A 26,570-nucleotide genomic window follows, 5' to 3' on the forward strand; every position below is an offset into this window, starting at 1 on the left:
TGACTCATCTGAGCAGTGGTAGAGATGCCACAATGTCATCAGTGACTCGGGCTTCCTCCAGCTATGCACTCCTTTATACGGTGTGGTCCTTGCCCTCCTGATCACCAAGTACCTCAGAGTTGCTGCCTTCACAACCACATTGAAAGCAGGAAGAAGGAAGAAGAGAAATGGCAAAAGTGTGCTGCCAGCTGAGAGCCCTCTTTAATGATCCCTTCTGGAAGCCTACCAATGCTTCAGTGGCCTCTTCCAACTGAAAGAGAGTTTGAAAAATGAAGTCCTTCAGTTGAGTACATTGCCCTCTAACCCCCAAATATATTTATATACTAGAGACCCAGTGCACAGATTCATGCATGGGTGGGGTCCCTCAGGGTGGCCTGCAGAGATAGGGTCCCAGCTTGTGCCTCCAGCCTTGCAGCCCTGCAGTCCCGCCTTGGCCTGGCTCTGCCCCTCACCTGTTCCACCACCCCCACCACCCCGACCCTGCAGCTGGTCGCCATCTATGGGGCGATTGGTGGGGCTATTGAGCCCCACTTGCACCCACTTTGACCCAGGCCTGCCCGCTCACCTGCTCCACCATCCCACCACAGCTCAATTCTTGTTGGGGCCCATTGGGGCTGGCAGCGCCTCCACTACTGCCTGCCATGTTTTGCACCTCCCCCTGGTGGTCAGTGCACGTCATAGAGAGCAGTGGCACTCCTGGTCCAACAACCACCCGAGGGGACAATTTGCATATTAGGCTTTTATTATATAGGATGGTTACATTAGTAAGGGAAAGGGTGAGAATGGATACTGAATATGTAACTAGAAGTCTCTGCTACACAAATTAGAGAAACATGAAATATTAGCTTTATGCATTGTTTTTATCCATGCATAACATGATTCATAGGCCTCCCTATTTCATTTTTGGTTCAACATCTCTTTCTTCATTTCAAAAATATTTTTTGTTGACTTGAGAGAGGAAGGGAGAGGGAGAAATAGAAACATCAATGATGAGAACCATTGATTGACTGCCTCTTGCGCACCCCCTACTGAGGATTGAGCCTGCAACCCGGGCATGTGCCCTTAACCAGAGTTGAACCTGGGACCCATCAGTCTGCAGTCTGACACTATCCACCGAGTCAAACTAGCTAGGGTATCTCTTCCTTTAATCTGGATCACTGGGGCACTGTCTTTTATTACAAATTCTCCCCCCTATCTTTTATTCTGAGGCACAACTATGGGCTCAAATTTCCTTGATCACTGACTAGATATAAAGTCTTCTTCAGATTCTACACCAGTATTTGAAACCACATGTAACAGTTAGCTTTTGCTGTGTAACAAACCACTCCAAGTTTTAATGTCTTAAAATAACCATTTTTTTCTCTCTTATAATTTCTATGGGCTGCTTTGACGTAGCTGGGGCAGGTTTTCAACTGGTCTCACTAGAAAAACTGTTTTGATGGTTTCTATAACTACCAGTTCTCAAACAGACACAGCTACAGTCCTGTGTAGACCTTGTGTGCCAAAATTACTGCACACCAAAGAAAAATAATGTGTTCCTCTACCCCCCACCCCACAAGAGTTTCAATATAAAAAAAGTTGGAGAGTAAGACTACAAATTTTAAAGATTAATAAGTGGGCCACCTTCTCTCTTTCCTTACTCTTATGGCCCAATGCCTTCATTGCTTTTAGGGGAAGGCAAGAAAATATCTGGAGAACTTTCTATTTGGGAGCTATCTTGGAGCTATTTGTGACTGAGAATCTTAAAGCAGAGTATCCTTTCATCCTCAGAGAATTCACTCAGGATTCATTACCATACAAAGCTGTTACTGGATTTGGAAGAAAGAAAAACAGAAAAGAGGGTATCCATCTTTTTTTTTTTTTTTTTAATCCTGCTACTTGCTTAACTTAGTTTTAGGTTCTCTGAGGCCTTGAATTCAACAAATTATCCTAATTTGCATTGCAATTATGAAGCCTAATAAAGCAGCCATGTGTTCCCATAATAGAAAGTACTTTTAAGAAAATAAAGTATTTCCATAGAGAAAAGAATAAAAACCACATTTCCACAAAGCAAATAATCATACACATAACTAAACATAAAATAAAATTAGCACATTTTCTTACTTAGAAAAACAAACCATGACACAAGGTGATTATTTGGATATTAGTACAAAGAATTTAAACATACAAGTTTGGCTATAAAAGATCAGGCTAAGCAACTTAGGTAAGTCTATCTGTGATGTCATGGCTTCCAAGAAGTGCTCTAAAAGTCACACAATTAAACCTTTATCTGTGCTTTTTTTTCTTGGTAATTCTAGAAATGTATAGAGAGGTTCATCAATTCATGTAGACAAATAAAATATATTGGGAGGAAATGCTGAACTGACATTTCCACATTTTATCAATTCAGAAATGAATTTAAAGCACATGATGATGCATCTATACAAGAAAGGCAGCTTACAATAATGTTTCTATTGGTACATTACAATTTTTCAGTTTGTATTTTTTAAATGGAGGGGCATCTATGACATCATATCAAAAAACAGAGAATTGACGTTAAAAGTCAAATATAAGAATATAAAAGACAACAGTAACATCCCAGCATCCACTGATAAAAAGGCCACCAAGGACATTAGCCTGATACCAGCATGACACCGTCTACAGCAATCTCTCCGGTTTTGCCTTTGTCAGGTTTTGCTTCAAAAGTGATCTGATAACGGAGAGGGAATAAAAAATTACTTCAAAATGTTCAAAACAATGAGGTAATCAAACCATTGAACAGCTTTTAAAGAGGACTAACTCATGTGTCCCTATTGCACAGGAAGTGGCTTTGACATTGAGTAGTAGGAATAGATTTTACTTTCCAGATGCCAGTATCCACGCTGAGTGAGCCATGTTCAGAGGAAACAGTCACTGTAACACCTAAATGAACCTGAAGAGCCCAGTGAAGCTGAGAAGGGCAAGATTTAAGAAGAAATTCTTGAATTCCCATTTAAAGAAATAAAAAGCAAAAATAAGCCAAGAGCAGTTTGGCCCAGTGGATAGAGTGTCCGGCCTGCGGACTGAAGGGTCCTGGGTTTGATTCCGGTCAAGGGCATGTACATTAGTTGCGGGCACATCCCCAGTAGGGGGTGTGCACAAGGCAGTTGGTCGATGTTTCTTTCTCATCGATGTTTCTGGCTCTATCTTTCTCCCTCTTTTCTATAAAAATTCAATAAAATATATTTTTAAAAAATAAAAGAATACGAGTTTCTTAAAAAAACACACAAAAAACTGCTTGCCCAGCCAATGTGGCTCAGTGGTTGAGTGTCGACATATGAACCAGGAGGTCACGGTTCGATTCCCGGTCAGGGCACACGCTGGGGTTGTGGGCTCCATCCCCAGCGGAGGGCGTGCAGGAGGCAGCCTATGGATGATTGTCTCATCAGTGATGTTTCTACCTCTTTCTCCCTCTCCCTTCTTCTCTGAAACCAATAAAAATTATTTTCTAAAAAATAACCGGTTGGAAGAAATTTAATATTCCCTGTGAACATTTAATAGGAAACTAAATAGTTGAAAGGGAATTATTTTGACATATTCAGATTTTGGTAGTTTGTAGTAGTACAGTTATTTTCCTTAACATATTGATTCACATATTCTGAAACTATCTGGCATGTCATTGTTTTCATGTGTTGACAAATGTTTCAGAATAAGTCATGATCACCTTAATCCAAGATCTTTTTTAATAATCTACAGAGAAGCAGCAAGGTAGGGGGCAGTAACATGTCCCTTCTCACCAGGTTTTGGAAATACTCTGGTGAGATTCTCACTCTCAGGGGTGATGTTGTCACTGGCACACTAGTTCTTGGATGGGTGGTCCTGGTCTACTCCTCACATGGTTAAGTCCAACGGTCACGGGGCCAAGAACAGACAAGGCAAAATATAGAGGGAGCAACAGACGCCCAGTGAGAAGGGGATGGAAAGTCTCAGTATGGGGTTTAGGGAGGGTTAATGGGGAAACTGTCCTGTATGGGCTGGACTTAGGGTGGGTTCTGTCGTCATCCAGTGCGTGGAGAAAACTAAAGCTCATGCTCTACTTACAACATTTTCTTCCCTACAACGGACTCCTTGGGCTTTTATTTTTTTATTTTTATTTTTAAAAATATATTTTATTGATTTTTTACAGAGAGGAAGAGAGAGGGATAGAGAGTCAGAAACATTGATGAGAGAGAATCATTGATCAGCTGCCTCTTGCACACCCCCTACTGGGGATGTGCCCACAACCAAGGTACATGCCCTTGACCGGAATCGAATCCGGGACCCTTCAGTACGCAGGCTGATGCTCTGTCCACTGAGCCAAACCCGTTTTGGCTCCTTTGGCTTTTAAAACAATAACCACACAACTGTGAAATTCTCCTTTCACTGAGTAGGCCTGTAAAAGGAACCTTCCAGAAGGAAAAATGTAGGGTTTGGCAGATCCATCTGGTAAGCGTCTCCCTCATTTGGGGTTGAACTGCATGGAGGTCTGGCAGCCAGCCAGACAACTGTGCTTGCTGGACAAGCAGGCTGTCTTTGCTGGGAGTGGAATGAGAGGGTCTGAGTCAAGCAGGACCCCTGCCCCCAAGGTAAGAGAAAGGACCCAGATTTCTTGTGTTGCCCACAGGAGCAAATTTGATTGCTTATCTGCAGAAGGTGTTACTTTCCAGACTGAAAGAGAACCCTGCTTTTTAGGACTTAGAGCCAAACCCATTTCACTTAATGCGTGAAACTGTCTTTTCTTCTTTCATGTCCCAGAGAGACCACAACTCATTTTTCACAAAATGTGTAAAAAAAACCAGAAGCGATACTCACAGAACACATCTCCCCGAAGGCTTCGTTCTTGCTCCACGTGGTTCTTCAGGGCTGTCTCCTCTCTTTTCTCTTCCTCCAGCCCCTCTTCCTCTCTCTCCTCATTCCCCCTTTTCCCTCCATCTGGGTCCCCATCTCTGGAAACACTCTCTTCAGAGTCAAAGGGCTGCAAGTTACCCTTCGGGCCAGGAGTCCCAGCAGATTCTATGATCCTGTTTTTTATTTTTACCTTCTTTTTCATGCTGTCTTTGTGAGCAAGCAACTTCTTGATTCTGTCTTTGATGGTACCAGGTGCTCTGAGGACTTCCTTCACAGACTTTTCAGGGATAACTACAACAAACAATAACAGGTGAGAAGTTCCACCTTGGCCGATAATTAGATAACTCACAAAACAACAGAGCATTTGAAAAGTGTTCAAGTGCTGGAAATGAATACTTTCAGAATCAACCCATTTGATATTTTCCAAAGAACTGTATCTGCACCTGTTTTAAGCAGTTATGTTATGGTAGTATCTTTTAAAAAATATTTTATTGGTTTTTACAGAGAGGAAGGGAGAGGGATAGAGAGTCAGAAACATTGATGAGAGAGAAACATTGATCAGCTGCCTCTCACACAACCCCCACTGGGGATTGAGCCCGCAACCAAGGTACATGCCCCTGACCAGAATTGAACCCAGGACCTTCAATCCAAGGTCTGATGCTCTACCTACTGAGCAAAACCGGTTAGGGCTGTTATGGTAGTATCTTAACTATCTTAGAAGACATACTTTTGTTTTGCTTCAGAGATTAAGATGATGAAATATCTGCTCCTACCAGGTTGGGCTACAGCAGTGGTCGGCAAACTCATTAGTCAGCAGAGCCAAATATCAACAGTACAATGATTGAAGTTTCTTTTGAGGGCCAATTTTTTTAAACTTAAACTTCTTCTAATGCCACTTCTTCAAAACAGACTTACCCAGGCCGTGGTATTCTGTGGAAGAGCCACACTCAAGGGGCCAAAGAGCCGCATGTGGCTCGAGAGCAGCAGTTTGCCAACCACTGGGCTACAGGTTCTAAGGTGATGGATTTTTTTCTGGGGTCCTCTCATATGTCTGCTTTCACACAGGAATTCTTTATAGCTGGTGTTGTCCGGGTAACCCTATTGATTTGTCCAAATTTGCTGTTCAAAGACCACAGCTATAGCATTAGGCTGGACCAGGTAAATGGTCAATAATGGGACATTTGTGACCAATAGAAACTGTGCTTTATGGTTCAATGTGTACATACCTAATTTTTCTTCCCTCTTCTTTCTCTGCTTTGAATTTCTTAACCTCAATCCATTAATATTAGGTCTAGTAATAATTAATGTCGTTTTCTAATACTTTTTTTTAAATCGAATTTATTTAAACAATACAACAAAATTTAATCAACAATATAGTTGCCGTTGTTTTCTACTACTTGTGCCCAACGCTCAGGAAGCATTTTAATCCCTCTGTTGTAAAATTCTTGTGATTTTGATGCAAAAAATTCGGTCAATGCATTTTTGAGGCATTCTTCATTATTAAATTTTTTTCCAAGAAGAAAGTTTTGCAAAGAAAGAAACAAATGGTAATTGGAAGGGGCAATATCAGGAGAATATGCAGGTTGAGGGAGAACTTCCCATTCCAACTGGCGCAGTTTTTCAGCAGTGATTCTTGCAGTATGCGGTCGTGCGTTATCGTGGTGAAGAATTACGCCCTTCCGATTAATCAGCGCGGGTTCTTTTTCTCTTAAAGCTTGGGCTAACCTTTCCAATTGGGCACTATACACTGCACTTGTAATGGTTTGGTTAGATGGTAAAAGTTCATAATGAAGAATTCCTTTAAAATTCTACCAAACACACAACATTACTTTTTTCGCATGCAAGTCAGATTTTGGCGTGGGCTGCGGAGCCTCATTTTTGTCCAACCATTGAGGCCGCCTTTTCAAATTAACATACAGCACCCATTCTTCATCTCCGGTAACAATTTGCTCTAAAAACGGCAAACGGTTTTGACGAGAGAGAAGTGAACTGCAAATTGTGACTCTTTGATTACGGTTGTTGTCGGTCAACTCATGAGGAACCCATTTTCCAAACTTTTGGACTTTGCCAAGTGCACGCAATTGATTGGAAATTGTTTTTTGTGAACAATTTAAAGTTGTCGCAAGCTCTTGTTGGGTAATTTGAGGATTTTGCACCAAAAGAGCTTGAAGAGCTTCTTGATCAAAATTGGACACACGGCCTCGACCACTCTTGTCATCTAACGAAAAATTTCCCTTGCGAAATTTCTCAAACCAACGCTGGCATTTTCTGGCGCTAACTGCATCTTGACCAAGAGCACTACAGATGTTTTTTGCAGCCTCACTTGCTTTTCTTCCTAATTGGAACTCGTAAAGCATGCAGTGCCGAATATGCTCTTCATCCGCCATCTTCTTAGCCCTAGTTTTGCAACAAAAACCAAACCAAACACAAACTTTTTCAAGCAAAACTTGTTAATTGCACTTCACACGTTCTGTAGATACCACGTGTTTGAAGGTTATGTCAATACAAGTCAACGCCAAGCAAGATTTTAAACCCCATATAAAGTGAAATAATTTTATTTATTGAATACTTATAGAGGCTTTTACATTTGCTGTTTTACATTCATTTCTTATTTCTCACCACTAGATTAAATTTTTTTTTAAAATGTATTGGGTAGGCAACTAAGTAATTGCGGGTTTCACACACATATGGCTTCAGTTGAATTTTTAGGTTTGCAGACGTAGTACAAATGTAAAACACATTTTGTATTTGATAGTTGGCTATTCAGCTGTTAATCAGTAAAAAAAGTTTTTTGATCTGTTTTGTAGTTTTTGTTTGGCGTTCGTTGAAAAATGGAAAATCAAAAGGAACATTTTCGTCATATTTTGCTTTTTTATTTCCGCAAGGGAAAAACGCATCACAAGCTCATAAAAAGTTATGTGCTGTTTATGGTGACGAAGCCTTAAAAGAACGGCAGTGTCAAAATTGGTTTGCCAAATTTCGTTCTGGTGATTTTTCACTCAAAGATGAAAGACGCCCTGGTCGTCCAGTTGAAGTTGATGACGCCCTAATCAAAGCAATAATCAGTTCGGACTGTCACAGTACAACACGTGAGATTGCAGAGAAGCTTCATGTATCACATACATGCATTGAAAATCACTTAAAACAACTTGGCTATGTTCAAAAACTCGATACATGGGTTCCTCACGAACTGAAAGAATCACAGTTAACGCAACGCATTAGCAGCTGCGATTTGCTAAAGAAACGTAATGAAAATGATCCATTTTTAAAACGACTGATAACTGGCGATGAAAAATGGGTTGTTTACAACAATATCAAGCGGAAAAGATCGTGGAGCAGGCCAGGTGAACCAACTCAAACAACATCAAAAGCTGAGATTCATCAAAAGAAGGTTTTGTTATCAGTTTGGTGGGATTACAAAGGAATTGTCTACTTTGAACTCTTACCACCCAACCGAACGATCAATTCTGATGTCTACATTGAACAACTAACGAAATTAAACAATGCAGTTGAAGAAAAGTGGCCCGAATTGACAAATCGAAAAGGTGTTGTATTCCATCATGACAATGCAAGGCCACACACATCTTTGGTCACTCGGCAAAAATTAATGGAGCTTGGTTGGGATGTTTTGCCACATCCACCATATAGTCCTGACCTTGCACCATCTGATTACTTTTTGTTTCGATCTTTACAAAACTCCTTGAATGGTAAAAATTTCAATAATGATGATGATGTCAAATCGTACCTGATTCAGTTTTTTGCTAATAAAAACCAGAAGTTTTTTGAACGTGGGATTATGATGCTGCCTGAAAGATGGCAAAAGGTCATTGATCAAAATGGGCAATACATTAAAGAATAAAGTTATTTAGTTCCATGAAAAAATTGTCTTTGATTTTCTTTAAAAAATCCGCAATTACTTAGCTGCCGACCCAATACCTCTAGATTGATTCCTCATGCCCCCAGTGGATCAATGAATAACTCAAGAGATAGAAAAAAAGATCATTTAGCCCAACAACTTTGATTTATAGATGAGGCAACTAGGTCATGTTAAGTGACTTGCCCAAAGTCACTCAGATACAAAGGGGCTAGGATTTGAGGGTGAAGCAGATGAGGGTTTTTTTTTCAGCCTATTTCCATGACAGCTTTATTCCTACTCTAGGGTTAAGGGTTACTTTTCTCTACACTGGTTCAAATGTCTTGAAATCTAGAACCTAAAGATGCATGCCTTCTTTTCAGGGATCTACTCATAGCAATTAAAGATATCCAACTAATGTAAGAAAAAGTAATTTTTAAAAATTAAATACTATGCTGCCATAAAAAAAGAAGGAATTCTCATCATTTGCAGCAACCTGGATGGAATTGGAGAACATCATGCTGAGTGAAATAAGCCAATCAATGAAAGAGAAACACCACATGACCTCACTCATTTATGGATAATAAAAAACATTATAAACTGATGAACCAAAAGATAGATATAGAGACAGTAAAGCAACAAGCAGACTGTCAAATTACAGTGGAGAGGGGAGGGAGATAATAGATCAACCGAAGGACTTGTATATATGCATATAAGTACAACCAATGGACATAAAACACTGGGGAGGGAGGGTATGTATGGGGGGGAGGGGGCAAAAAAAATCAATAAAATATATTAAAAAAAATTAAAAACACTGCCCAGCCAGTATGGCTCAGTGGTTAAGCATCGACCTATGAACTAGGAGATCACAGTTCAATTCCCAGTTAGGGTACATGCCCGGGTTTCTGGCTCGATCCCCAGTGTGGGGCATCCAGGAGGCTCCCTTTAAAGTGAAATAAATAAAAATATTTTAAAAAAATTAAAGACACTAAAAAAATTAAAAACACCGATCTTTAAAATCAAATACATTGTCCTTTTATAAAACATCTAGGCATGTGCTGGTCTAAAACTAATAACAGCTGAACCAATTTATTCAATTCTACTACTTGGATGTAGTTTAGGGGAAAATGAAATAAGAGAGTAGACATCAACTTTGGTCCCTGAAAAGAATACTATCCAAGAAATTGGAAATAACATTTTCCTTGGCAATGTTTTAATCTCTTCTGTTCAATTCCTTCTCCGTTACTTGATTGATTCACTCTGTATCAAAGTGGTAGAAAAATAAACAAGAAGTCCACAATATTTTGGGCAATCAAAAGGAGAAAGAAAAAATGCTTTGAAAATATGCATGCTCTTAATTAATACATTGCTTTTACTTTGAAATCAATGTAAGGCTGTTATAATATGAGCTACATTTCCCTATTCAATGAAATGTTCTAGTTATTTACTAATGTGACAGCCTATCGTTATAGATTCCAAATCAACTACTACTAATACAAGTTAGGCATCATTACTCATTCTCCTGACCTTCAGAGGGCCTGTTTTGACTTCTTTGCCGCAAGTTGCATGCTAAGTTTTGATTGTAATATGTTGATCAGATATAGACCTTCCCCTGGAGGCCCCCCTGTGTAATTCTGCGTATGGTTCCCTGAATCTTTTCCCAGCATCCAGCATGAAGATTAACAGGAAATACCCATTCCCTGGAAATTTCCTTTATGCAACCAGTAACATAAAACTAAGGACCTTTAATAAATAATAAGGAGAGGATTGCAACCTACACCAGGCAAACTGAAACATCTGCTTTCAGTTTCTGCTTTGAAGCTTTGATTTTTTTCCTTTTGGAAAGAAAAAATCAAGCCATAAGAACTTTGTGGTGCCAACAATTTTATTCCCTTAGTATGTTAAGAGGAAGCTGGGGCGAGGATAAGAAACCCTTGCATAGGCATGACCATGAATAGATAGATATGGCTTTACCCGAGTATTGCTGTTTCAAATGTGACATAACTGATTTTGTTCGCGTTACAATTTCCTGATTATTGCATCATCTTCTCGAGAATATAAAAATGTGGGAGGAAGTAGCGGTAGGAGGGCCTTGGACACATTGGGGGATCTCAGACATAAAAACAGGGAATTCCAGGGATTTTAGATTCACAAGACAGTCTTCTTTAGATGAAGTTGGCAATTTCTCTGGGGGAGATTTGAGATTTCTGTATATACCCACTTTGCCCCAAGCTTGCATGGCTCAGGTGGTTGAGCGTCGACCTATGATCCAGGAGGTCATGGGTTAATTCCCGGTCAGCACACATGCCCAGGTTGCAGGCTGGATCTCCAATGTGGGGTGTGCAGAAGGCAGCAGATCCATGATTCTCTCTCATAGTTGATGTTTCTATCTCTCTCCCTCTCCCTTCCTCTCTGAAATCAATAAAAATATATACTAAAAAATAAAAAATAAAAAGATAAATATAGTGCCTACAACTTCAGTATTGGAGTATTAGAGATGTGGTGTGATTAGCAGAGAAGACAAGGTTGAGACTGAATTAAATTTTCAAACACTGCAGGCTAACAGATGAAGGAAGGAAGGAGACATGGAGAATGCTTCATCGGAAGAGCTAAGATACCGTGACCAAATGCTACTTACCGGAACACTGAAGTCCACTGCCTTTATATCCCTGCTTGCACTTGCACTTGAAGGATCCTTGGGTATTAAGGCAATTGGCGTAGAGGCTGCACGTATGGGTATTTACAGCACATTCATTTATATCTAAAAACGTGAACAAGCTTGTAGTAACAGGGCATGCTGAAAGACTACCATCTTGGGCCAACCATCAACATTGCCAACAAACCAAGTGTGGCCACAGAACTGTGAGGTGTTCATAACCACCAATGCGTTGGCCTGGAGCCCCAGCTTGCCTGACACCCGGTAGGTAGGGAGTGTGTCTGTAGCTCACCACCTCAGCAATCTCATCTGCTTATCAATCCTGCTGAAATCTGTAAGATGTGTAGGTTGTTTTCTTCACTGTCCCATCTGTCTAATTTAGAACTAAATCACAATATCAGGAAATACATTCTATACAGGGAAGGGTTTGGAACTCCTAACTAACAAAGGATGAGACTGTCCAGGAACCATCGACACCATCTGCATATACAGGCATTTTGTTCAAAGACTGCAAACTGGCAGGAGCAAGGTCAGGCTGGTCTGAGCTAGCCTGCTGGATTTAGACTAGGAAAGCTAACCAAATTCCACCCAGGAGAGAAGTGCATTAGCCCACTTCTCTGCCCGCGTTCCAGCTATGGTTTTGTTGTGGGCTCTATCCCCAGTAGGGGGCGTGCAGGAGACAGCTGATGGATGATTCTCATCATTGATGTTTCTATCTCCCTCTTCCTCTCCTTTTCTCTCTCTTGAAATCAATCACATATATATATATATATATATATATATATATATATATATATATATATATATATATAGAAGCCTAAGTGACCAGACAGTAGCTATGAGGCTCACTGACCATCAGGGGGCAGACGCTCAATGCAGGAGTTGCCCCCTGGGGGTCAGTGCACTTTCATAGCCAACTTCCCATGGTCCCTCCTCTGGCCGGCTGGCTGCCCCAATCGGCCCCAATTGCCAGCCAGGCCAAAGGACCCCACCCTTGCACAAATTCATGTACCAGGCCTCTAGTAAAAACATATTTTATATATTTTTTAAAAATGCCACAAAACTTATCTCAAGATATTTGCCCCCATAACAGAGCTATCCAGACTGAAGTTGCTTAGTTTAAATCTTTACTGACCTGACTTCCTATAATTCATGGTGTCAGAGTTCCCTAAATGCCAGACTTGTAAAAAATGTAACTGTTTCTGTCGTTCACCTGGTCGGTACCCTAGATCATTCAACTAATAGACTGAATTGAAATAATTGTAGAGAAAGCCTCCATGTTTGGTGGGGACAGAGAAAAGGAAAAAGGTGCCACCAGATCTTACCTACACAGTCATACCGGCTACCGATATATTTCAGTTCAAAACCAACATGACATTTGCAGTAGTAGCTTCCAAATGTGTTCACACATCTCCGATTGTAGGGGCAGACAGCTTCGCCAGAGGCACATTCATCGATATCTAGGATGGAGAACCAGGAAGTGTCAGTGACAGCAAGAAAACACTCTCCCTCTGAAATACACACACGCACGTGCACGTACACGCACAATATGTTTGCTGAGTGGACTAATATTTTTTCCGCTCCGTAAACTGCATACCATACAATTTTTGAAGTCCTGAAATACTGACCCAAATCATAGATATGTGGTTTCCTAAGAATAGACTTATACACAAATTGTGGGTCAAGCCCGGCTGGTGTGGCTCAATAGTAGAGTGTCGACCTATGTATACACACACACACACACACACACACACACACACACACTGAGTGGCCAGATTATTATGCATTCAGAGATCATAATAATCTGGCCATTCAGTGTACGTATATATTTAAAGTTAAAAAAAAAATAGAAAAAGGAGGAACTGAGTAAAGGGATTGGTCAACGATAGGGGACAGGGTGTGGAGGTGATGCCTGCTGCCTTACCAATGCAAATTCTTCCATTTGGGGCCAGGTGGAGTCCCGAGGATGGACACAGACACTGTGGTCCTTCCTCCGTGTCTTCACAGCTGTACTGGCAGTATGTCATGGCACACGTCCTCGAGTCTGGAAAAATAGGCAAGGATGAGCCTCCTCCCGAGATGCTAAATAGTGCTTACTGAGAAACCACCTCTGAGTTCTGGGATGTTACATGTAACACGTGAAATGGAATCTATATATGTAAAAGCCTAATATGCAAAGTGTCCCCTTGGGCATTCAACCACAGGGAGTTCCATTGTTCGCTATGATGTGTGCTGACCACCAGGGGGCAGTGCAGAATGAAGGAAGGCCCTGGCCAGCAGCCAGCAGCCGGGGAAGGGAGACCCTAGCTGGCAGCCAATAGGGACCCTACCCTCGCATGAATTTCATGCACTGGGCCTCTAGTTATAGGATAAATTTCATTGTTTGAGACCCAAATGGAATCTGGGCACAGCAGTGCCTTGGTGGCCATGTGGTCTGTTTTGATGGCCAATGTCTTGAATTTGACTGGCTTTGGGTAGGACATGCATCCCTCAGTTACCAGCCTGCATCTGCCTCTCCTCCTGCCTGAGCTCTAATCACACCTTTATGTGACCTGGCTGCTCTCTACAGGGTTGAAATGCAACCTCCGATGCAGGTGATCAATCTGAGTAATTAGAAGAAACCATTCTAAACAGCTCTCCATGCATGTCTAGTCTCAATGAGAGAGTCACTTGAGATATGAGACTTGGTCTTTTAGGTACCAGTTTTAAAGCATGTGGCTTTATATTAAGACTAGTAGCCCTGCGCACGAATCTGTGTGCCAGTAGCTCGCCAGTAGGTCTCTGCTGCCCTCCAGTAGCTCTCCACCTGCTGCTCTGCCCTCCTATAGCTCCCTCCACTTTTCCGTGCTGCCCTGCCCCCTCCTGTAGCTCTCTGTTGCCTGCTTGTAGCTTGCTGCCCCACCCTCCTGCTGATCCATGATCCTATTGTTATGCGGTTGGTCATTACACTTCATGGCGTAACGACCATTTGCATATTACATCTTTATTATATAGGATCAACGAGTATGAGAAGCCAGATACTTGTCTTTTCCCAGTTTCCCTTGCAGCAAAGAGGAGTGACCATGTCACCCAGTTGTGGCCAAGGAGATACACAGATGAGTCTGATGGAGGGAGTGGGGTTTCTGGAAAAGATGCTGCTGCACGATAAAAGGGACAGTCATGACAGAGGTGTCATTCACTGGCATCACTCCTTTCCCCTTTGTCTTGCCTCCCTTAAATGCATGCGTGATGTCTGGAGCTGTGGCAGCCATATTGTGACTCGGAGGCAACAGGTATGAGAATGAAATTGATACCCTGAGGATGGCAGAGACCCAGTTCTTGTTGAGCAGCTGTGAAGCTGCCTGCCTTCGGCTATTTTAGCAAATAAGATGACTTAGCTGGGTTTGCCTGTCGCTCATTGCTAAACATAACTTATCTCACAAAAATGCATTTGCTCAGCAGGAGCCCAGTATGTGTGGATCATAAGCTTCTACCACAGACGAGCCTGGTGAATATACTCCCTTCACTCACCCATCCATGGCATGCCAATCACCAGCTGCACCAGAGACTGCAAGGAGCCAGGTGCAATACAATCAGCATCCAGGAGAGCAGTCCAGGCCCCCCGGTCACTGAGCTATAAACAGGGAGGCCCAGGCAGCCTTTACATACATAGAAACAGACAAAGAGGGGGCAGGGCCAGATACACAGGCCGAGGTAATGTCACAAACACCTACGGATGGCTGTATCTCTAGTTTACTCTTCCTTCTCTTTAGTTGTCGTCTTTTAAAATTAATCTTCAAAGTTACCTAATTCTATCTTTCCATTTGGAGAAAGTTATCTTTTTTGGCACTGACCGGGCCTTCATGGAATGTTTTAGAAACATCCATTAGCATATATCTTTTTGGAAATGTTAAGTGATTACTATAAAAGCCCAACTAGTGGCTCCCACGAGGGTGGGAGGAGGTGGTTCTGGCAAAGTTCTATTTGATAGTAGTTACATGGGTGCTCACCATATAAAAATTCATTAAGCCATGCATTTGTCTCTGGTGGGTTTCTGTTTAACTTATAATAGTAAGGATTTTAAAAATATATATTTAATCAGTTTTTTACAGAGAGGAAGGGACAGGGATAGAGAGTTAGATACAGGCTGACACTCTATCCACTGAGCCAAACTGGTCAGGGCTAGTAAGGATTTTTTAAAAGCCTCTGAATGCCTGCTCCATCTCTTCAGCTTGCTGGCTAATGAAGGATCTAGATGAGTGGTGGTGTTGGGGCACTTTGCCAAGGAGGGACAGTCCATGAGTAAGCCAGGGGAGCCAGTGAGCCGTGCAGTAGCCAACTTTTTACAACAGCCGAAACCGGTTTGGCTCAGTGAATAGAGCGTTGGCCTGCGGACTGAAAGGTCCAGGTTCGATTCCAGTCAAGGGCATGTACCTTGGTTGCAGGCACGTCCCCAGTGGGGGGTGTGCAGGAGGCAGCTGATTGATGTTTCTCTCTCATTGATGTTTCTAACTATCTCTCTCCCTTCATCTCTGTAAAAAAGAAAATCAATAAAATATATTTTAAAAAATTTACAACAGCAGGAAAGCCCAGGAGCGGCTGGGGAGTCCCCAGACTCTGCCACCACAGGAAGCTGGCACGAGGCACAGGCTCCAGGCTCATTGGGGGCTGCAGGGCAGTAGAAAGAGAAATGGGGAGAGGGGAGGGAGGACGGGAGGCAGCCCAGGAGGATGGGTTTACCTTTCAGCTGCAACATCAACCCTGAAAAGCTCTCCTTCTCAGTAAATTAATGGATACAGACTCTCACCCTCCCACAGGACCTGGGTTTCTCTCTGTCACAAAAGTGCTTTTCTTTCTAGGAATGTGAGCCAGGGTGTATTTGCAACAAGAGTCACTAATCTTTGAGCCTGGGGCAAAGGGCGTGAGAAAGGTAGTTGGTGGGATTGATATCCCAAGATGGAATTTAAATTTATCACCTTCCTGAAACAATATGCTTATTCTAGCCAACATGTTTATTTTCGTGAAGAAACCCAATACATCCCTGCACATACAGAGATACAGGAATTATTTTGTTCTTCAGCTACTCTTTTTATTTAGTATCCACATCCATAGAGACAGAAAGCAGATGTGCCATTGTCTGAGGAATGGGGGTGATTGTTATTAAGGATGGTTTCCATTTTGGGCTGAATATGTTCTGATTTTAGTGGTGACAGTTATACAATATTGTGAATATATAAAATGCCACTAACCCATACACTTAAAATGGTTAAACGGTGCATTCTATGTTATATATATTTTACCACAATTAAAAAAAAAGTACTCAAAGATGTTTTCGCCTGGGGCAATGTTAGCGATTTTTCTGATTTTTTTTTTTTTGCTTGCTTTTAAATCACTCAAGTCAACTTTCCTCCAAGGATCAAATGGCAAAAGTTAAGCCTCAAAGGTTGACTGACAGCAGCCTGGCAGTTGACACTTACTGGCACATGTGGCATCTGGCATGAGCATGTGGCCACTCAGGCAAAAGCACTTGTAGCTTCCGTGTGTGTTCACACATCTGTGTTGGCATGGCCTGGGTTTCTCTCCACACTCATTCACATCTGCAGGGGGTGGTTAGAACACGAGAAAGGTTGCCTGAATCCAGAAACATCCAGATGTGAAACTGGGTAATGCAAAGATGTTCAGTGAATGTTGTTAAATGAGAACAGGAGATTGCAAAACCACCTATAAAGATCAATGCCAAAATTGTAAGAAATATAATATAAACCCAAGCCAGTTTGGCTCAGTGGATAGAACATCGGCTCGTGGATTGAAGGGACCTGGGTTCAATTCCAGTCAAGGGCATGTACCTCGGTTGCAGGCGCAATCCCAAGCCATGGTTGGTGTATGCGGGAGGGCAATCAATTGATGTGTCTCTCTCACTTCGATGTTTCTCTGTCTCTCCCTCTCCCTTCCACTCTCTCTAAAAATCAATGGAAAAAAAAAATATATATATATATATTTATATACATATATATATGTAAAATAAAAATGCATTAAAAAAAAAGGCTTGGGAGACTGCGCTCAAATGCTAATGATGATTATCTCCAGATGGTGAGACTGAGGGTGACTTGCTTTTCTGTGCTTTTCAGTGTTTACTAAAAGAATTCTGAACATTAAGAATGAATAACCTGCCCAGCTGGTGTGGCTCAGTGGTTGAGTGTCAACCAATGAACCAGGAAGTCATGGTTCGATTTCCAGTCAAGGGTACATCCCAGATTGTGAGCTCGATCCCTGCTGTGGGCCATGCAGGAGGCAGCCGATCAATGATTATCTCATCATTGGTGTTTCTCTCTCTCTCTCTCTCTCTGTCTCTCCCTCCCTCCCTCCCTCCCTCCCTCCCTCCCTCCCTTCCTCCCCCCTCCCTCCCTCTCCCTTCCTCTCTGAAATCAGTAAAAATATATTTTAAAAAAGAATGAATAACTTGACTATAATAAAAGTGCTACAGAAGGAAAACAAAACTTGAAAGTGATCCTGGGTATAGGAGATTGTGTTTAGAAATGCTGTCACGTGGGTGCCTCATGGCTTAACCCCTCCAAGGAAGATGAGAATGACCACACTCTTTGTAGGACAAACATTCTTTGTGGCAGCAGGCAAAATGCATTGCGGAAAATAAGTTCTTTTGCCTCTAAAAAGAACCTTACATGGGGCCCTGACTGGTTTGGCTCAGTGGATAGAGCGTCGGCCTACTGACTCAAGGGCCCCAGGTTCGATTCTGGTCAAGGGCATGTACCTTGGTTGCAGACACATCCCAGGTGGGAGTTGTGCAGGAGGCAGCTAATCGATGATTCTAACTCTCTCCGTCTCCCTTCCTCTCTCTGTAAAAAATCAATAAAATATATATTCTTAAAAAGAACCTTACATGGGGGTTTTCTTTCTTTGTTTTATTGATATTTCAGAGAGGAAGAGAGAGATAGAAATGTCAATGATGAGAATCACAGATCGGTTGTGTTTTATTTCAGAGAGGAAGAGAGAGATAGAAATGTCAATGATGAGAATCACTGATCGGTTGCCCCCTGCACGCCCCCTACTGAGCATGGAGCCTGCAACCCTGGCATGTGTCCTTGACCGGAATCGAACCTGGGACCCTTCAGTCCACAGACTGACGTTCTAGCCACTGAGCCAGACCAGCTAGGGCACATGGGGATTTTTCTGATGTCCTAGTTCAGTGGTCTGCAAACTTAACTATGGCAAGAGTAGGGACTGGGGGTGGACACTCACTTTAAAAAATATATTTTTATTGATTTTTAGAAAGAGAGGAAGGGAGAGGGAGAGAGAGAAATATCTAAACTGAGTGGTCAGATTATAATGATCTCTGAATGCATAATAATCTGGCCACTCAGTGTCTATCCTATACAATCAAAGGCTAATATGCAAATTGTCCCCTTGACTAGGAGTTCGACCAGCAGGCAGGCCGGCCAACCACCCATGTCCCCTCCCCCTGGCCAGGCTGGCCGGACCCCACCCATGCACGAATTCATACACTGGGCCTCTAACACACACACACACACACGCACACTGAGTGACCAGATTATTATGCGTTCAGAGATCATAATAATCTGGTCACTCAGTGTATGTGAGAGCAAAACATCAACCGGCTGCCTCCTACAAGCCTCTTGCCAGGGATGGAGACTGCAACCCAGGCATGTGCCCTGGCCAGGAATTGAACTGGCAACCTTTTGGTGAATGGGACGATGCTCAACCAACTGAGCCATACTGGCCAAGGCTGGACACTAACTTCTTTTTTTTTTTAAATATGTTTTTATTAATTTTAGAGACAGAGAGAAGAAGGGAGAGGGAGAGAGTGAGAACCATCCATAAGCTGCCTCCTGCACGCCCCCAACTGGGGATCGAGCCTGCAGCCCAGGCATGTGCCCTTGACCGGAATTCAACCTGGGACCCTTCAGTCTGCAGGCCTATGCTCTACCCACTGAGCAAAACTGGCTACAGCCTGAGACCACTTTAATTTGAAGATCGGAGTTAAATCCTGAGGACTATATCATGCCACAAATCCCACTGCAATGACGAGAATGCTTATGAAAGACCTGGGGTAGGTTTGGACTAGGACCTGGTCTGTTCCACTGACCTTGACTGCAGGTTTTCCCGGTGTATCCTGGGAAGCATCTACATTTATTTGGTCCCACACATTCACCAAACTTGCAGCCAGCTTCACATGTAGCTGTGGAAAGAGAAGTGTTTTAAGGATAAAAACAAAACAAAACAAACAAACAAAAAAACAACAACAGGAGTAGTTAGCACAGTGAAATGTATGCATGTCAAACTCAGCCGCCTTGTCTATTGCAGAGAAATCCGTGGGGACATTTAGAGGATGATCTGCTTTTTCTCTGGTACATTTTCCTCTTTAACACACTGGAAAGTTTAAAAAAAAAAAAATATATATATATATATATAGATAGATAGATAGATATAGATATAGATATAGATATAGATATATATATAGATAGATATATATATATAGATATATAAAATTGATTTTTTACAGATAAGAAGAGAGAGGGATAGAGACTTAGAAACATCAATGAGAGAGAAACATCAACCAGGTGCCTCCTGCACACTTTCCACTGGGTATGTGCCTGCAACCAAGGTACATGCCCTTTACCGAATCGAACCCATGACCTTTCAGTCCTTTCGTCTCTGAAATGAATTAAAATATAATAATGATAATTAATAATAAAAACCTAATGACCCTGAGCTACTGCTTGAGTACATGGTGGCCTGAGTTTTTACAAAGTTACCTTCACAGTCTCCCTTGCTGCCCCTTCTCCAGCCGTAGCAGCAGGCCAGTTTGGTTCCATAGCGACAGAGCCCGGGCTGGAGGGCCGCCAACCCGTGACCCCTTGGACTGCAGACAAAGAGCCACATGTTAGTATTGAGAAAACAGAAAGAGCACAGAGACCCTTCCCTGCTACCAAATGAACACAGAGATGTCAGTTACCTGGTTAATTTCAACAAATCTGCCCATTCGACTTTGAAAACCGGAATTCAGTGTGGCCAGTCTGTGCTACCATCCCTTGCCAGCCTTCCCCAACAATTAGTGTCATCCATTTCCTTCTTCCCCACAGTTAAAGGAATTAAGATGCATAATCTAGAAAACTAGAGCACACAAAAGTGGCCAAAAGTTTATGTTCCTGAACCTCACAGGGCACTAATTTCTAAGTCTGCTTGGCACAGATACAGTGGCTACCTGGGTGTGTGTCTGTTTCAGAGCCGAGGGTGGTGTTGTGACCCTCCCCGGCCCTTTGGCTCTGTCCCAGACAAGAGCACTGCACTTTTAGCCCACTGGCCACCTGGGACGCCTTGAAGAAACTGGAAGGTGCATACTCTATAGGCCAGTAAGTGCTGGAAGGCTCTAGAGAACCCTCAGGCAAGCTGTCCCATATTATGGATGAGGAAACTCCAGCCCAGTGGAGAAGAGGCCCCGCCCCAGCAGAGCAGTGTCAGGGATGACAGCACATCCGCCTTCTCCTTCCTCTTTGCCTCCTGGAAACACAATTTGCTAAACTCTTAAAAAATCTATCTGTCTATCATCTATCTATCTATCTATCTATCTATCTATCTATCTATCTCTATACTAGAGGCCCAATGCACGAAAATTCATGCAAGAGTAGGCCTTCCTTCTCCCGGCTGCTGGCACCAGCTTCCCTCTGGCACCCGGGACCCAGGATGGCTTCCCTCTGGCCTCAGCTTTGTCAGGAAGGATGTCTGGAATGACGTCTGACCTAATTAGCATATTACCCTTTTATTATATACTAGAGGCCTGATGCATGAAGTTCATGCAAGAGTAGGCCTTCCTTCCCCTAGCTGCCGGCACTGGCTTCCCTTTAGCACCCGGGACCTGGGACCTGGGCGTCCTTCGCAGTCTTGGCTTCATCCAGAAGGTCATTCAGAAGGATGTCTGGTCTAATTAGCATACACACAGACACACTGGTATATATTTCACAGAAGGGGAGAGAGGAGAGAGAGGAGAGAGAGGGAGAGAGAGGGAGAGAGAGGGAGAGAGAGGGAGGGAGGGAGGGAGGGAGGGAGGGAGGGGGAGGGAGGGAGGGAGGGAGGGAGGGAGAGAGAGAGAGAGAGAGAGAGAGAGAGATGAGAAAGAATCATTGATCAGCTGCCTCCTTCATGCCACCCACTGGGAATAGAGCCCACAACCTGGGCACGTGCCCTGACCTGGAATAATACCATGATTTCCTGGTTCATAAGTCAACACTCAACCACTGAGCCATGCCAGCTGGGCAACAGTACTCTTCTTTTGATTTCGCTTTAGCCACAAGCCACATAAAAACAGATGCCCACCCAGCGTTGACTTGCAGGCTGTAGTTTGCCGATTCCTGACCAAGTGAGCCCTGACACCAAGTGCCCCTAAGTATTCTGGGCCACAGATAAAGCTCGCTGCTAGTTTACCTATTCACTGGCCTAGGATGGGACAGGGTTGCTGGCAGATCCTGGAAGAAGACTTGAGCTGTACATTTATGGAAGGCTGGGGATGCTTCCACACGCATATTAAATTCACTGTAAAATGTTTCCTGGGCTGTTTAACAGACAAGGAATGTACATTTCACCATGTGCTTTCTGCTGCAGGGATGGATTTTATGCAAGTTAATAATGTCTGAGTCAAGGTCGGAAAGTTAAATAACCTTGCCATTTTCCCTCGTGGTCTGCCTCTCACCAACTTGGTTTTTCAGTTAAGAGCTACAAAGAGATGGTGTCTGACATTTCATTAGCTTAGAACACCAAATCAAGGATGAATTTATTGTGTACTTTTTATTTAAAAACACACACATATTTTTATTGATTTGAGAGAGAGAGAGAGAGAGAAACATCAATGATGAGAGAGAATCATTTTTAGTTGCCTCCTGCCCCACACTGGGGATTGAGCCTGCAACCCAGCAATGTGCCCTGATCAGGAGTCAAACAGTGACCTCTGGGTTCATACGTTGAGGCTCAACCACTGAGCAACGCTAGCTGGGCTACTTTTTCTGGAAGGGACATTATTTTCATCCTCTAATGGAATTAATTTTGGGGATTTGTAAATCATTCGCTCAACCTCTGAGTGAGGTTTTCTAACCTCTACATGACCAATATTTTGAGCCAAATAAATCTTTGTTGTTGGAGGCTGTCCTGTGCATTGTAGGATGCCCTAACCGGGAATTGAACCGTGACTTCCTGGTTCATAGGTTGATGCTCAACCACTGAGCCATGCCAGGTGGGCCCATTTTTAATTTTTTGAGGAAACGCCATACTGTTTTCCACAGTGGTCACCAGTCTGTATTTCCAACAGCAGTGTACTAGGGTTCCCTTTTCTCCACATCCTCACCAGCACTTGTTATTTGTTGATGGTAGCCATTCTGACAGGTGTGAGATGGTACCTCACTGTTGTTTTAATTTGCATCTCTCTGATGATTAGTAACTTTGAGCATGTTTTCATATCTCTTGGCCATCTGTATGTCCACTTTGGAGAACTGTCTATTTAGGTACTTTGCCCATTTTTAAATTGGATTGTTTGTCTTCCTTTTGTTGTTTGAGTTCCTTATATATTCTGGATATGAACACTTTATCAGATGTGTCATTGCCAAATATGTTCTCCCATACAGTAGGCCCCCTTTTCATTTTGTTTATGGTTTCTTTTGTTAGACAGAAGCTATTTAGTTTGATGTAGTCCAATTTATTTATTTTCTCCTTAGTTCCCCTTGCTCTAGGAGATGTATTGGTAAACATATTGCAATGAGAGGTGTCTGAGATTTTGCTACTTATGGTTTCTTCTAGAATTTTTATGGTTTCACCACTTACATTTAAGTCTTTTATCCATTTTGAATTTATTCTTGTGTATGGTGTAAGTTGATGGTCTAGATTCAAATTTTTTTTGCATGAACCTGTCCAATTTTTCCAGAACCATTTATTGAAGAGATTGTTTTGATTCCATTGCATGCTCTTGCCTCCTTTGCCAAATATTAACTGAGCATAATGGCTTGGGTTGATTTCTGGAGTCTCTGTTCTGTTTCATTGTTCTATATACCAGTTCTTGTGCCAGTACCAGGCAGTTTTGATTACAGTGGCTTTGTGGTATAGCTTGTTATCTGGTATTTTGTTCTTTCTTCTCAAGATTGCTGCATCTATTCAGTGCCCTTTTATTTGTCCCTTATGGTGACCCCTAACCTCCTTATATTCCATTGTAATACATTTGTATGCTTACTGAAACACCCTGCAGCTGCCTGAAGCCTATATAAGGACACAATGTGGTTGCTGAGGTTCTTACCAGAAATCTCCACCCCTTTCCCACCCGATTAAATGAACTTCAAAGAAAGAAGTGATTCCACTAGGGAGGGTATGCTCTATAGATAAAGTAGCCATTCTCACTGCTTCACTAATAAACTCTCTTTCACTTTAAATTCTATTCTGGCTTGTATTTGAATTCTTTCTTGCATGAAGCCAAGAACCCACAGTGGTTGGCAGACCCATGGGTGCCTTGACCCCAGGAATGCCTGCATCAGGGGCTTTTCTAGAGGAAATAGGGCCTGATAAGAATTCTGGTGACTGGTGGAACTTACCCAAGTATAAGCGAGGAATCTATTTACTGGGGAAGGTGTTTCAGGCAGAGAAAATAGCCTGTGTCAAGGATGGAGCCACTAAGAACACAAGTTGGTGGCCTATAGACTTGAGAATAGAAAGTAGTGTGTTTGCACTAGGGAAGTGGGAGAGGAAGCAGAGAGAATAAATAGGATGGAGAAGGGGCATGGAGATTAGCAGGGGCCAGAAAGAAAAGACCTGTGTCCATGTCAAACAGTCTGTCCATATTGAAAGCTCCAGAGAATTACGGAAGGATTTCAAGCAGAAAGAAATATCAAAGATTTGACAAAACACAGGCCAGCCGCCTTAGAACCTTGGTGAACTTGATAAGCTCTAACAAGCTTACTAAAACTGTTAGATGCAAAATATCACAAAAACAAATTGCAATTTGTTGAAATATGGTATTTTTCCAAAAGTCTAAGTAGAAACTTTGGTGAAAGAACCCAGGGTCCCCTGCACAGGTGGTCAAACCCATTTCATATGTGTTGGGTAAAATCAATCACTTTTGACTTATGCAGAATTCTGCCTGGGATTAACTAACAGGAGAAAATTCGCAGATGATGAAATTCATATACTGTTTGCACATTACCACAACTCTCCAGAGACATCATCTTTCTTGAGTTTTATTGCTTTCACATGCTTGCCTGGAGGTGAAAAGGTGACACAGAAATCTGAGTTGTAGTCATTTATCCCAAGCCATCGTTTTTTGACATTGTACAAAGTATTACTTGTAAAACTCTCCAAAATGTTAATGAGCAATCTTTGGGCCATCCAAAAAGTGTTAATAAAGTAAGATTTCTTAGGCACTGGAAGAAATCCCTTTCTCAGTGAAAAGTGCATCTTAGAATTCAAACTCTCTTAGAAGAAATCCGAAACTGGACATTAAATCTAGCCTTAGTCTCATTTGTTTAAAAAATGAAAACAGCTAAGAATCTACTGATGATTAGGACTAGAAAATGGATTCTGATGTTCAGGCAACCATTCAAATCAACCTCCAGCTACACTATGGATGCAGCGGCACGCTCTGTGCATATTTTCCAAAGACGACTGAGCAGCTTCAAACAACAGGGGAAGAAAAACCATGAGAGAACCATGCGAGTCCATAAATGAGCCACATGCCTTTTAATGAATGGGTGGAATGGGCGTGCCATCCATGAATTCACTCAGCTTTGAGAGATGGCTTCAAACGAACAGCGACAAATGGGATTTTACTGGTTTGGTCATCAAATTCTACATCTGGTCATGAGAATGGAAAATTAGTTTAAAAGGAGGGAAATCACTCCTGGACAGAAATGCTACTAATTACTTGCTGGTTTAAAAAGATGCCAGAGGAAATTGATTTATTACCCCAAGAATCCAGCTCTGCATTTTATGCTTGCCAGCTTTTTTTTTAATGCACATAAGCTGCTGTTTAAAACTACAAATAAAAAGAAAATGAATGACTAATTGTTTCTGTTTAAATTGAAACAATATTATTGAGGGGAAGAAATAGGCAAGCATGATATTGACAATAATAGCAGGGCACACAAACTTATAAAATCTTTTAAAAACGAGAGAGAGAGGGAGGGTCGGAGGGAGGGAGGGAGGGAAGGAGGGGGGGAGGGAGAGGGAGAGGGAGAGGGAGAGAGGAAGAGAGGGAGAGAGAGGGAGAGAGAGAGAGGGAGAGAGAGGAAGAGAGAAAGTCTTAGACATGGACAACAGTGTGGTGATTGTAGGGATTAGGGGGGTGGGTAGAAGTGGAAGAGGTAAATGGTGATGGAAAAAATAAACATTTTGAAAAGTATAAATATCTGCTAAAAAGCTTGAACATTTAGTTTCTACATGATTTTCACATGCCATTCCATGTAAATGTTAGCAAATGATTCCAATTACTTTCCCAGCAGCCTCTCCTTCTACCTTTGCTCGAATATCATGCCCACTCATGATCTTCCCCATTACTAATTCAATTATTTTACTCTAATATCTGGTTGTGAGTATTCTGGATAAGGGCCATAAACTATTAGGTTCAACTACATGAAACTACCATTTTTTTTTAAGTTAAAGATGGCCAAAAGGTTTTAACTCCGTATGTTGCAATTTAACGGCGGTGGAAGAGATGGTTAAGTGCTCATTGGGCTGCTTCTGTGTCTCCTGGGCACAGAGCTACGCTAGACTTCCCAGCCAGCCAGCCAGCTGGGGCCATTGGACTGGATTTGGCCAGTGGAATGTGGGTAGATCACTTCCAAGCCTGCTCACAGCGACTCCCAAGAGAATCCTGGAGCTGCTTATTTACCATCAACCCACTGACGAAAGAGGATTCTGTGGATCTGGAGGAAGATGGTGACTCTCAAGATGGATGGAGCCTGGCTCCATGTGAAGGCATGCACCCATCTTTTAAACATGGCTTGGGCTTCAAGGCAGACAAAGAAAGAAACTTTGGCAGTGTTCAACCACTGAGCTTTGGAGATGGTCTGATGCAGAAGTTAGCCTACCATGATCAACACAGTAGTATTTCAAGAGTCATTTCTTTTCCTAAAGTCTGGTACACATGATTATGTTCTTTATATGTGAATCCATTCATACAAAAAAAAGTGCACCTTGCAAAGTTATCAATATGAACTGCATTTAGTTCCATAT

The 26,570-nt window shown here is 42.3% G+C and overlaps 1 protein-coding gene across 1 annotated transcript in view; it reads right to left on the minus strand.

Annotated features, from left to right (window-relative positions):
- Positions 1-1,335: 1,335 nt before the first annotated feature.
- Positions 1,336-26,570, minus strand: part of EGFL6 (EGF like domain multiple 6) — a 32,018-nt gene continuing 6,783 nt past the window's right edge. The window contains exons 2-9 of the mRNA XM_084869871.1: positions 20,126-20,232; positions 19,456-19,548; positions 16,811-16,930; positions 13,279-13,398; positions 12,680-12,814; positions 11,337-11,459; positions 4,810-5,136; positions 1,336-2,689 (exon numbers count right to left, since the gene is read on the minus strand). Coding sequence (XP_084725997.1) covers positions 2,679-2,689; positions 4,810-5,136; positions 11,337-11,459; positions 12,680-12,814; positions 13,279-13,398; positions 16,811-16,930; positions 19,456-19,548; positions 20,126-20,232 — 1,036 coding nt within the window. The 3' untranslated portion in view covers positions 1,336-2,678. The remainder of the gene's footprint in view (positions 2,690-4,809; positions 5,137-11,336; positions 11,460-12,679; positions 12,815-13,278; positions 13,399-16,810; positions 16,931-19,455; positions 19,549-20,125; positions 20,233-26,570) is intronic.

Source organism: Pipistrellus hanaki (genome assembly GCF_964339955.1).
Source record: "Pipistrellus hanaki genome assembly, chromosome: X".
NCBI lineage: Eukaryota > Metazoa > Chordata > Mammalia > Chiroptera > Vespertilionidae > Pipistrellus > Pipistrellus hanaki.